General features: G+C 42.2%; 1 protein-coding gene across 12 annotated transcripts in view; it reads left to right on the top strand.

Moving 5' to 3' along the window:
• Window positions 1-13,807, top strand: part of MAPKAP1 (MAPK associated protein 1) — a 237,004-nt gene that overhangs the window by 182,640 nt on the left and 40,557 nt on the right. For all 12 annotated transcript variants that reach the window (XM_048222917.2, XM_026513965.3, XM_057313762.1 and 9 more), the window contains one exon: window positions 10,339-10,479. In XM_048222917.2, the coding sequence (XP_048078874.1) occupies window positions 10,339-10,479 (141 nt within the window). The remainder of the gene's footprint in view (window positions 1-10,338; window positions 10,480-13,807) is intronic.

The raw sequence follows: 13,807 nt of genomic DNA, 5'->3' as shown, positions 1-13,807 counted from the left end.
TGGTGGTTCCGTTAGGCTTCTGGGGGCTTTCTTCAGCTATAGATTACTAATCTCTCAATTTCTATCATGTGACTTAAATACCAAGGCTTTAAGCCTCTTTTATTATATAGCACAACAGCAGTCTTCAAATGCAAAAGAAAATGTGATCATGCAAATAAATTCTATTTACAAATAGAAATGACCTGTGGTGTCCATGGTTTGAATTTTAGGTTGAATTACTGCCAAAAGCCAGTTATGTGTCTGACTTTGATGGGGGGAAAGTGTTCACTATAAGGAATTTTTGTACTGGTGAAGATTTTTCCATATAGATACGGGTATTAGCTCCCTGCTTTGCTGCATGCTAACAGTATTTAAATGAAACAGAAACATCATCCTCGATGTAAGAATACCTATGTGTTTGTGCCTCTTGCTTTCTGGTTAATGTGAACTGGTTGGTGATGTGTTGTAGTGGACAAGGCAAGATGTTTGCAGGCACTCCGTGACCTTGGGCAAGTCCTTCTCTGTGAACTTCATTTTCCCATCTGTAAAATGTGATGGTAATCCCTATCCTGTAGGGATGTTAGGAGGATTAAATGAGATTGTGTGTACTAAGAGCACATAGTGATGTGTATGCACAATGCAGGTGTTGGCCAGGCCCATATTTGTCTGTGTGCCCAGACACCACAGCTAGTCTGTGCATGTGTGTGGTGGCCTTTTCCCTCCCCATTATTCCTACTTTCCCACTAGCTCTTAGACTTCCCACAGGCCCCTTTTGGCAATGGCCAGCAGCAAGGGTAGGTGGTACCTTGGCCAAAACCAGTGCTGACCTGTAGCAGAGACAAACTTGTGCCCTGGCCACACCTACTTCTTCAGTAATGAATGTCTGAATTGCACTCTGTGGGCTGAAAAATTCCACATGAATTGCATTTTTTGCTCTCCCCCTTTCTTGAAAGCTCCCCCCTTTTCATTTTATCATTAGGTAGTAATTAGTATTCAAGGGAAATTGGTCTTAATATATTGAAATTGGTTAAGTGCATTTAGACCTGTACCACAGCCAATGTCTTATTGGAAAATGTAATTGGGGACTCTGTGTATGTAATTAATTGAATTACAATTAAGAACTTTCATTAAGCGATACACTGGTACATTAGAGCAGTAAGGAAACATGTTTGACGAGCCACAAACCCCGTATGGGCTCTAAGTGAGGGCACGGGGATTTGCATCCCTCTGGAAGGCTCCTGGCCCTAGAATCCACCCTGCAGCCCCTGACTAATGGTTTGGTAATGCATCAGGTGACATTTCTGCAGTGATTCCCTGATGGGAGGTAGGGCTCTTCTAGCTTGTGTGCCCTCAGTCTCTGACTCCAGAGTCAGAGAGAGAGATGCCTCAGTGTTGATCAAATATTACAGTTCTTAGGTATTTTGTCATGTAAATTGTCAAAACTGCCCTGGCTCCTTTTACTGTGTTTCAACAGTAGCAAAGATACAGTGGAGGAAGAGGAAGTGATGGGAATTCTATCATCAGCCTAACTTGCGAGCAAACCTGTAATGAACCAATGGTCCAGACCCTTGGCTGGTCATGCTTTATCCTCTGAAAGGTGGTTGGTTTCATTCTTGGCACACATTTGTTTATTTATCCCCTAAGCAGTGATGGTGTCCTCCTCTAGGCCAGCCATTGCGCAGAGACGGTAGAGAGGAGCCCCACATCGTGGAGCCCACTGTTGTGATAGGTGCTCCAAAGGATATATAAGAGTAGCTAGCAGGTGATACTGGAGCTGGTGAGAGGAGGAGAAAGCTTTCTTGAGGAAGAAAAAAAAGGAGTTCGTGAGTAAGGGAAGAATGTTCCTCTCCAAGGGACTGCTCATCGGAAGGCCTTGAGAAGGAGCTTGACCTGTTAGGGAATGAATGAATGAAGTGGAGTGAAATGAGCAAGGCTGAGAGTGCTGGAAGTTAAGACTGAGGGATGCACAGGGTCTAGAAAGCAGAGCCTAAAGGCCCTGGTTCCGTGTTCTGCTCTTTTTAGAAGTTCTACAAACCGGAAACTGTTTCTTTCTGATCACCTAATAAAACAAGATTACCCTGATTTATTGAGGGTCTGAAATCTCCCTGTGGAAAGGCTCTGACTCCAAGAGTTTAATCAATTAGGCTCTGACAGCAAGGATCCCTACCCTGGTTGTAGCATGGAACATTCAGTGAAGGGCATATCCTACTGTGGGATCCTGACGGCTTTGGCGAGATTACTGCAGAGGGCATGCGTGCGTGCATGTGTGTGTTATAGTATATCACCTATTGATTATTTTTTAGAGACCAGCAAAAATGACTAGTAGCCAAAGGGAAGTGTTTAATAGAAGAGAAGTTTGGGGCTTATGAGGCTTTAGGGACTTAAAAGGCCTTTGGAAAAAAAAAGCTGTGATGGATGTAGAAAGCTAAGGGAGAGTTTTTCTCCTTGACTTACTTATGCAGCCAGCTTTGAGTCTTACAGAAAGAATGAAGAGAATTAGGTTTTATTCCTGATTCTTTGTTCTTGCAAGGCCAGGCATGATTCTGTTCTCCTTAGATACTGTTATGGCCCATGGATTTGGACACTCACAGCCCATCTAAGCAACATTTTTACCCAAAGGGTTATGTGGTGATTAAGGGCACATTTTTGGAATTAGACGTGGGTTCAGTTCCTAGCTCCAGCCTAAGAACTGTAGTAGCAGGATGTAGTTGTTCAGCTGTACTAGCAGGATGACATTCTAAGCCTCGTTTTTCTCACCTGTAAAAAGGGGATAATAATATGCAACAAAAGGGCATTGGGAAAATTCGATGAGATAGCATATTTAAAGTGCTGAGCACGGTGTCTGGCATATGGTAAACACTCAGTAAATGTTAGCTGCTCTTTGTAGTTGTTGTTGAGGCAGGATCCCCTGGTGGGTCGTCTGAATGGAAAACTAGGAATGGTGTATTAGGTTCTATTAACCAAGGTAAATACAGGGATGGTGTGCAACCTCGTGTACTGTCACGGTTAACCTGTGTTGCATCAAACTTCATTCATGCCACCAACAGCCTTTATCAAACATGTACTACACGCTTTGTAGGATAGAATGTTCCTTCCCTAAAGGAGCTCGTTGTCTAGAAGGGGAATACAGATGTTTATCACACTTATCATTAGAGCCTTCAGAACTACAGGGTTTCAGGAGAGGGATCAGGGAAAATTCTAGACTAGACCTTGAAGTGTATACATTTTACGGAGTGGGAAGGACATTCTGGCCAAATGGTGTAACCTGAGCAGAGTCCAGTTTAGCTGAAGCAGGGATTATTCTATGTGGGGAATAGCCATAAGGCGTCAAGATAGAGCAGGGCAGGGGCGCCTGGCTGGCTCAGTCAGTGGAGCGTGTGACTCTTGATCTCGGGGTTGTAAGTTTGAGCCCCTCGTTGGGGGAGGAAAAAAGATAAAGTACAGCAGAAGATGGTTTATTTCCTATTTATTTATTTATTTATTTATGTATTTATTTATTTATTTTTAGCTTTGTTTTTTGAGAGGCGGGGTGGGCTGAGCATGCCCATGAGCAGGGGAAGGGGCAGAGGGAGAAGGAGAGAGAATCCTCAAGCAGACTCCCAGCTCAGAACAGAGCCCGATGCGGGGCTTGAGCCCAGGACCTGAGATGATGACCTGAGCTGAAATCAAGAGTCGACTCTTAACCAACTGAGCCACCCAAGTGTCCCTATTTCCTCTTCATTTAGTCAGTTATTTGTATGGCAGTATTTTATTGTGTGCCAGGCCCTGACATAGATACTGTCTCTGCCTTTGAAGAATGTATCCCCTTCCACCTCTGACCATTTTATTTTCCACTATTCCCCTTCACACACTCTTGGCTCCTACCAAATGCAAAGACTTGCCATTCTCTATATATGTGCTCACACTTTATGGACTTCATGTTTTTCCCTCTGTGGATTCCCTGTCCCCGTTCCATTGTCTGGGAATCCTGCCATCCTCCTGTGTTCTTGAAGCACTAGCACAGTCCCACAGCTGTGGTTGATGCTGGGTGACTATTTGTGAACCTGCTGGGATCAGTAAGTCGCATCATCAAGCTACAGAGAGTTTCAAAAGTGAGGCTGTAACAAAGACCATTGTCTTCTGGTTGAGTTCTCGAGTTGGCATAGATCTTTTTGGAGAAGGGAGATTGAAGTTGCTTTAACTTATAACTAGATTCAAACTTTTGACTTGGTCTAAGACTTACTGAACCATAGAATGAAGTTTGAAGTCCTGTGTGGTTTGTATCTATGAATATAAGGTATCTGCCGGTAGCATACAGTGAGTTCATCTGAGCTTTGATTTAATGATTAGTGCCCATTTGTCTGAAAGGAGGTCACATATGTATCTCTAAGTGTCTCCCTCAGTTTCAGTGAAATCACATATTCAAAAACACTTTTTGAACGTAAAATAGTTTTAGTTATAATTAGCCTTGATCTGATCACCTGACAGCAAGCCTGTTACTCTCGTGTGTATCCAAGCTTTCTATTTGTGTTTGTTTTCAGGTATGTAGCACATACACAGCTGTAACTGCACTTTTTTGTCTCATGATGATCGTCCAGTGGACATCCAGGCATGGCATAAGAACCAGTAAAGATAGTGGCTCTCAAGCTTCTTGGTCTTAGACCTCTTTACACTCTTAAAAATTATTGAGGACCCCAAAGAGCTTTTGTTTTTTGGGTTGTATCTACTTATTAGGAATAAAAACTGAAAAAATTTTAAACGTTTATGAATTCATTAAAAACTAATAATAAATCCATTACGTGTAAACAAATTTTTGTGAAAAATAGCTATATTTTCTTTTGTTTTCCATTTTCTTTCTCTGAAGAGCATTTATTTTTGTTCCGTCAGGAAGATAAATTATTGACTAATCACCTGAACCAGTGGGCACTGTTTTATATATGCTTTTGCAAATTTCTATAGTATCTAGCTTTATAGAAAGCATCTTGATTTTTATATCTGCTGCATTCAGTCTGCTGTAATATATTGTTTCAGTTGTAGTATATGAAGAAAATTTGGCCTAACATAGATACATGGTTGGAAAAGGTAGGAGTATTTCAATAGCTTTTTCAGAGAATATTGGATATTAATTTTCATTAATATACCAAAACTCAAGTGATTGATTCTTAAAGGTTAGTTGCAATGTGAAATCAGAACCATATCGATGAGCTTGTATACTTGTTATTACTTTGTGCGCTTGTAAGATAATAGGCATGAAAAGGGCAAATGATGTCTTACTCTTAATGTTGTGAAAATAGCATTGAGGTTATGGACCCCCAAAATAGTTCTTGGGGATCACCCCTCCAGCAGGTCCTAAACTGTACTTTGAGAACCACTGACTGAGAGTTTATAGTTACCTACACAGTCTGTCTCCTTGCAGCTGCCTGTAGAAGGTGGTGAGGTGGAAGGGACGGAGAAGCACAGAGGAAGGAACAGACTTGGGTTCAACAGATTTGTCCCAGCTCTGCCTCTTCCCAAAAATGGAATCTTGGGCAAGGTTTTGGCCCGCTCTTAACCCTTGATGTCAGAGTTAGGATTTGAACCTATGTCTTTGAGTTCTATGTTCCAGGTTCTTTCCAATGTTAGTAAGCCCCAAGTCCACTTCCCAGCCCTTGGCGCCCTCAGCACCTCCTCTTTCTTTCTTTGCTGCAGGCTCTAGACATTGCCTGCCTACTCCTTCCCTCTGCCCCCTCTTGCCCCAGCCTGGTTTTGCCATTGAGATAGGTGCCATTCCTGTTTCCTCCTTTCTCATTCTTTCCTCTTGATAGCTAGGCTCCTTCCCCTCTTAGATTTTATCCCGCAAACCTTTACAAGTTGCAAATGGGCTGTCTGTCATTCTTCCGGAGCCTGCTGTCAGTCCATCTGAGCGCACTGGTGCTCAAGTCACTTTTAGGCCCCACCCCAAAATTTGATCTATCACAATACATCTTTGAGTTATTGCAGCTCGAGCGTTTTGACACGATACATTATGGTAATCCATGGCACATAGAGACATTAACACTCCCGACTTTGACAAAATACATTGTGAAGTCTTTGAAGGCACCATTACAATTTATCTTGTCATTCAGGAGGAGACCCAGTTCAGCATTAATGTAGATGAACACAGTGTGGCTTTTGTTTCATTTAATTGCTTGTGACCTTTTTAATTGCTCTTTTAACAAAATACCAAAGGGTTATGTTTCAATTAAATTAACAGTTTGGGACTGTTTTTTTTTTTTTAATATGTTTATTTCTAAGACATTCTGGTTCTCTCTTTTTTCACTTGGAGTAGATAAAAATGTCTTCTCTTGAACAGAAGTGGGTTTTTAAATGTGAAATTAGTATATAGTAATAATTTTAACATGCAAATGGTATAGTGCCGATGTATGTATGGTTGAGTTCACTCGTTTCTGGAAGGGTACAAACAGTAAAGGTATACAGGCAGAGTCTTTGAACTTTTCTAGTCCAGAAACATGCTTTTGGTATGATGCTCTGTTTCAGATGTTTTTTAGATATACAGTGTGTGTTGCATGCACCATTTATTGGGTACTTTTCTTCTGCCTTGTATCATTTTCTTTCTGTTCCTAATACCAAGTCTGTAAGCTCCTGAAGATAGGAACCCTGCCTTATCCTCACCAGTGTGCCTCCATAGTCTAGCGTCCTGCTGGCATGGGGAGAGTAGTTGCAAGTTATATGGCGGACTGATGTATACAAGCACACATGCCCCCTCCAAGTGTGGCACTCCTGAGCCTACTTTGAAAAATGGCTCTGTAACTCTGAGACCAGAAGTTCAGCAGATGACCTACATGGGGGTGGGCAGCACCCCCAGGCGTATTCCTTCCCTCCCTACTCCCCCAGGTGCTGTTGCCCTTCTAATCACAAAAGCAAACACACCTCTCGTCATCTGGGGCAAGGCTCAGAACTTCCCCAAGTATCAGAGGGGCTTAAATCCTCAAATGGGATATGAATTTACACTGTTGGAGAGTAGAAGGTCAATGCAAGAAGCATTAGTGTGTTGAGCCAGCTCCAGCTATATAAGTCTTGAACAAAATTAATATAAGGAAATTGACAAGCCTTGCTGGTTATTCCATAGCTTTAAGACCTTTACTAAAATCCTATCATCTCATCTGCCCATTATTAACATTTCAGCAAAATATAAAGTTTTCATTAATCTCCCACAGCAAATTTAGGAGTGAAAACTGGCACTTGTTTGAGCTTTTAGGACTACATTAGCTGGTGTATTAAACAAAATATGTCATTCTTCAGTAGCTTCTGTAAGAAGCTAAATCAATTTCCAGCCATATTTATGCACCACTTTATCTAAAAGCATCTGAATTATCATTTACAGCTAAGATGCTTTATTAGCAGCTGGCGTTGAAATTGCTCAGTAAAAAATTATATGTCACGTTATAGTAATTTTTAAATTGGTTTTAATCCAACATCATAAAATGTAAAACTCTTAAGTGTGGGTTTTTTTTTTTTTTAGTAATTGGCATTTTAGCATAACGAGCTGTTACTCCTTTCCAAATCAAATACCTGCAATATTTAGAAAATACTAATTAGTAAGGAAAACAGAAGTTCTTGAGCTAAGTTGTATCTAATAATGGCATTTTCTCAGATAAGATGGCTTTAACTGATTTTTAAAACATGAAAGGATTTTAATATTTCACCAAAATTCTCCACAACTCTCCGATTGAAAAGGTTCTAAAAATAGAAATAAACATATCTTCATAGTTCTTTTGCAGTAAAGTGTGTATTGGGGAAAGTGAATGATTATTTGAAGCTCTGTAAATTCTAGCCAGCCTCTTGATTTAAGAGATGGACATTACCCAGAAGACAGTATTGCTTGCGATGATGGCACCTCTGTCCAAAATTACAGGTGACCCAAGAAAGGTAGCAAGGTTACTTAATGGCCCTTACAGATGCTGAGTGTAACTCTTCTGATCCTAGCAATGTGATGTTGGTTAAATCACTCAGCCTCTCTGATCTTCACCTTCCTGTGGACATAGGAGCTTGTATTCATCCAGTAAATTTTTATTGAGCACTTGCTTTATCCTGGGCGTGGTAGCACTAGCAGGGTCGAGGCTATAATGGTGAGTAAAGCAGTCACTCTGCCTGCCCTCTTGGGGCAGAGACAGATAATGACTAGCAGTGACTGCATTGTGCAGGAAATTGGTGGGTGCAGTGGCAAAAGGAGCTGTACTAGACTTGGGGGCCCGGGGTCAGGGAAGCTTTCCCTGGAGTGTCACTTGAGCTAACCTCCAGGAGACCTGGAGAAATAGGTCAGGAGAGAGTGGAGTGGAGAGAAGGCAAAGAGGACAATATGCACAGATGCTCACAGATGGGGCCGTATCACAGGCATTCAGTGAGTAGCCCACTAAGTGTGAGACTGCATCTTCATGGTGGGGAGAGCATTATTATAGGGCTAGAGTTATTTTAGCTGGGAATAATTGCAGTGTTTGGAAAGCAAGTGTACAATTCCTAATAAAAGAATTCAATGTAAAGGCATCAGAAACCAACTTTGACTTAAAAGCGTACCCTGTAAGCAATAACTGTGGGAAGGAAAAGTGTGTAATTGTCAGGCTGCCAGTTGTATAACAGAATTGTCCCATTTTACACCCAAATCTAGGGTTTTCCATATCTCCAGCTCTGTCCCAAGGAGTTCTCCCTGGATTTCCCTGTGGTCCATCTCTGGGTGTTCTACTCAGCAAAGCTTAGGGCACCCTGCTCTGGTTGGCCTCTGCTATACAGGTCCCACTGGTGAATGGCACCAGCAGCTGCACCTTCAGAAGACCCCATTTTAAACTCTGGGGGACAGGAGATAATTTAGCTTTGCTTAGTGTGGCCCTGGGCACATGAGTCTACTTCCCAAAGCCTCAGATTCCTCATCTGTACCTGACAGTACCCACCAGGTTGTCATGAGGCTTAAGTGCATGTGTAAAGTGCTTAGCACCATGCCTGATGTATAGTAAGCAGTCGTACACACTGGTTCTTTATGTATTGTATTGTATTGTATTGTATTTCATCTTCTTTATTTAGCAGAATTTAGCAAGAGCATACCAGCTGCCTGTACTGCTTGCAGAAGATACAGAGATGAATGAGGAACTTTACTATCAAAAAGCTTCCAGATTAGGCCAGACCAACCACTCAGCAATTTTAGTGCAAGGCTGAATGTGGTCCTCTATGACAGTAGAATAAAAATAATTATGACTGCTGTTTGTTAAGTGTATTATGTGTTAGAGTCTTTAAATACATTTTGGCATTCTGTGCATAATAAAAAACTGGGGTTCAGAAAGACAGAGTCACTTGCCTAAGATCATATAGCAAGTTAGAGGCGGAGCTAGAAATTGAATCCTGGTCTGTCTGGCTCCAGGGTCCAGTATAAACCAACCACTATGGAATTCAGGAGGTGGGGTTTGAGCTGCCCTGGGTGGAGTTTTGACAAGTATAGGGTAAGATTGGAAGAGGTGTTCTAGGCCACCACATGAGCAAAAGCCCAAAAGTAGAAAAACCTGGACTTGTGTGCAGTCTGAGGAGTTTGAGAGGAGCTGCAAAAACGTATGGATGAGAAATGACAAGTAAAATTGAAAAATTATGTTTCAGCCAGATTATGGACAGCCTTGATTGCTTGGCTGGAAACAGTGCCTCATTCAGGAGGCCATGCAAAACCAGGGAAGATTTTTGAGCACCAGCCTTCTTATTTGTCCCCAGTATCACATATCAGAGTACTGAGCACGCACAAAGCTCTCACTGAATATTGAATGAGTGAATAAATGATCAAAGCTTTAGAAAGCCGTATGAATCAGAAAGTCCTGTGGTGGCTGGATTGCAGAGAGTGCCTGGTGGCCAGAAGGCCGGTGAGGAGACTGTTACAGCCATCCGAGCAGGAGCAGGCTCGTGCCTGTACCAGTGGAGACTGGGGCGCAAGACAGGAAGCTGATGAACAGTTTGAGAATCTTGGAAAGCACGAGAATTCTTCAAGAGCATGGGTTACTTTTATGATCAGAAAAATTATTATTAGGAAAAGAAACAAGAAGTGTGACCACCCATGCTTTTGTGGTTTCAGCTTACTCTCGTGGAGATGGAGAGCTTCTGGCAAGCAGCAGTTTTTCTATCCTTGTGTATCCCTGCTGCCCAGCCAAGGGCCTGCCATAGCATAGGCAGTGTTTGTGGAATTAATTGTGGAATGATGAATATGCTACCATTCTCTGTGTACTGGAATGGCATTATTAAGTCATCGCTCAGCCTTTTCTTCTCCAAATTAAATAGCCCATATTATTTTAATTTATCCCAAAGCATTTTAAGCAGACACCATTTGCCAAGCCTCATGTATCTTTATGTGTTAAACTGCTTTTTCCTCCCCAGGTTCAAGGGCAGACGGAGTTTTTGAGGAGGATTCACAGATTGACATAGCTACAGTACAGGATATGCTTAGCAGCCACCATTACAAGTCATTCAAAGTCAGCATGATCCACAGACTCCGATTCACAACCGATGTCCAGTTAGGTAAGTGCCTGAACCGGTGATGGACCAGACCCTTTGTATCAGTGGTCAGCGTAGAAACAGGGAAAGAAACAACATCCGACTTTTATGTGACCTGAATGACTAATGGTAATTTGTTTTCAGAGAAAATGTTTAAACAGTGAAATAGAAAGTGCCTCCTTTTCCCCACCTGAGTGCTCTGTCTTGTCTTCTTTTTTATGAAGCAGAAGATTAGAAATAGAACTAACTTGAGACTCTTTTCAAACTGATTGACTTCTGTGAAGTTCCATAATTCTTATCATTCTGTAATTCTCTTACATGCTCTCCTTAGAACTGCTGGCAGCTTTGCCACTTGCCTTTTTTTGCTCAGGTGAATTCATTGCTTATTCATTCATGCCTTTATTCAGGAAGCATTTTAATGATCTCAGAAGTTATATTTGGATCCTCACCAAATAATCCAGAATTAACTTTCAATTAATATTTGGGATTAATTTGTTCCAATTAAGTGCTAAATTTCTGTTTTGACTTACACATAACAGGAGTAGAAAAAGTGTCATAGTAGTCAATATTACGTCATCATCATCATCACGGCTGTCATTTATAGGTACCTGCTGTGTAGTAGGCCCTGTGCTAAGTGCTTTACATACACTACTGAACTACCTAAAAGGTAGGTATTTGTACCTTCCCCATCTAGCAACGAAGGTAAATGAGGTGCCAGAGAGGTGACACCTCATGCCCAAGCTTACACAGCGGGTAGGTGGTAGTGTCGGGAGCAGAACGCTGGTCTGGCCAACTTAAGTGCACCTGCTCCCTAAGAAAGGACACTGGGAGGAGTGGGAAGCAGTTATGGATGCCAGGCTTAGGGAGCTGACCTATTCCCTGGCTCTGCCACCTGCCTCTGCCACACTGTCCCTTCCCAGGCCCTGTCTGCTTGTGTGTAAAGGGAGGAAGTTTGCACTCCAACTCTGAGGCCCGCTGATTATAGGTTCTCACAAATACTCTGTATGTGTCTCATAATAAAGTCTTTTACAATGTCGGCGTTAGTCTGGCTAATTTGTAATAAGCCTCAAAAATCTCTTCAAATTAAAAAAAAAAAAAAAAAAAAAAAAACAACTCTTCAAATATTCCTCCCCAGCCTGACTGACTGGAGCTTGAAGCACGCTGACAGTACCGCCGAGTAAGTCCAAGAGGGGCACCAGACTCAGAAGCTCTGAGTCGTGGCTTTGCCAGTAGCCAGCTGCATTAGGCAAGTGCGTTCATCCTGCCGAGCCTCAATTCTGGTCTAAGTGGGAATATCAGTAGCACCAGCTTCTTCAGACTGCCTTGGGGAGCAAGTCAGATTGGCCATGTGAAGCACTTAGCACAGGGCCTGGCGGGTGGCAGACTTCCTGTAAATGAGAGCTGTTAGTGGAACGTGCAGAGGACAGACTCTGGAGCTAGAAGCCGGGGTTCAAACCCTGGCTCATTTATTAGCTGCATCACCACAGGCAAATGGTTCAGAGCCTCAGTTTCCTCATTGGCAAAGCGGAAACAATAGTACCTATCTCATAGATGCGGTGCTTCTGGGCACGAGATGTCATCACGCGTGCAGAATACTTAGGAAGGCACCTGGCGTGGAGCGAGGCCTCGGGAAACACCAGCTGCTAGGATGATGGTGATTCTAACAAACTAACTGGATGAATTAGCACCCAGGAACTTTGAACCAAACCATAGAACCCACCTTTTTTTCCCCTTTCTGGACCTGTTTCAGCCTCCTCACAAAAACAAACAAACAAAAGGCTGAATATCTAAAATGGGGAAAAAATGCTTATTTTATAATGTTGATTCTTAAAACATAAAAATCTTTGGTGTCTTTCTTCCTGGGGCTGCTTTTCCTGGTTCTTCTCATTGAAATAAAAATAGTGAGGCTGCCCAAAAAGAAGCCAGATTCAAAAAAAGGGGAAAAGGTCCCTACTGTGTTATTCCGCTATATAATATTCAAAAACCGTGTTTGTGCTATAGTGGTGAATGTAACTCCTTCCAAAAATACACAGTAACCTATTGTGTAGAAGTAATGGCGGTGGTTATCCAGGGGGAGAGGAGGCTGGAGTGACTGCAGGAAAGTCTTGGGACGCTGGTACGGTTTCGTTTCTTGATCTGGGCACTGATTACGTGAGTGTGTAGACTTTGTGGAAAAATCAAGTTATAGATACTCTTAGGACTCATGCGCTTTCTGTTGCATATTTCTAATAAAACTTTACTGAAATAAGAATTCTATTCAGACGTCTAGTTTGTGTTTGCCTGCAGTACCTTCCCAGTAACAAAGGAGTGAGTCTAGTTTTAAGAAACCCAGTAAGTAGCCCAACTGCAGCCAGGGTACAAGGCAGGGATTTTCACAGGTGAACATCATCAGTAAGTCCACAGATTCTCAAGGTAAAAAAGCAGTGCTTTGGAAAGATAACCAAGATCGTGGTCTTCTTTCCCACACATATGTCCCACGGCAAAAAAGCCAAACTTTAATTCATCAGATTCTGACATGTATATTCACTTAAAGGAAAAGGCCCACAAAAGGATCTGTGGGAAGAGCCCTAATCTGTAGTCAGGACTGGGTTACCTGCAGTGTCACCTTGGACAAGTCCCTTCTCTTTTCAGTCTTAGTTTTTATCATCTATAGAATGGGAGTTATAACATTTACCTTTCAAGGTAGAAAAAAAAAGTTGTCTGGCATTTAGAAGCTCTATTCTGAATAGAGGCTCCTCTTAGCGTTGCTGTTATTGTCACTGTTACCTATTTTGCTTGTAGCTGTCTTAGTCTACCATCTTGAAGTTAACCACATCAGTCAGTTTAGGTAGTGGCTCTATTGGCCAAGTTTCACTTGTAGCTGCAGTGGGGGAGACTTGTCAGGTAGAAATGGATGATGATAGTGGTGCAGATATCTCTCCCTAGAGCAGTAGCTCTCAGAAGTGTGACTAGAGGCCCGGTCCCAATCACCTCTGGATGTTTCCAGTGGTACCCATGGCACCCTCTGGTGGAGAGACATGGCTCCAAGGAGCTTCTAAACAGTCAGACGTTGCCAGAATATTAGTTTCAATTATGAATCTAAGCTCAATCTTTAGGATTATAAGCAGAAATTTCATTAATTAGTCCTAAGGAATTTTGTGACAGTCACAGAAACTGTGCCCATGAGTATTAAACCATGCGGTGAATAAATTAAGCTCATTTCCTGTTGCCGTGTAGACGAGTTCCATATGTAACCCCCTCTCTGTATTAGACCCCCTCTCCCTCCTTGCAAAGCAGGTAACACCCTTTCATTTTCACAGTAACAACAACAAAGACGTACAGAGTGATCCAGGAATTCTTTCTTTCCGAAACT

The sequence above is a fragment of the Ursus arctos genome, unplaced genomic scaffold (genome assembly GCF_023065955.2).
Source record: "Ursus arctos isolate Adak ecotype North America unplaced genomic scaffold, UrsArc2.0 scaffold_18, whole genome shotgun sequence".
Taxonomy (NCBI): domain Eukaryota; kingdom Metazoa; phylum Chordata; class Mammalia; order Carnivora; family Ursidae; genus Ursus; species Ursus arctos.
Note: the sequence above shows the minus strand (reverse complement) of the source record. Positions and strands in the feature narration are given on the sequence as shown.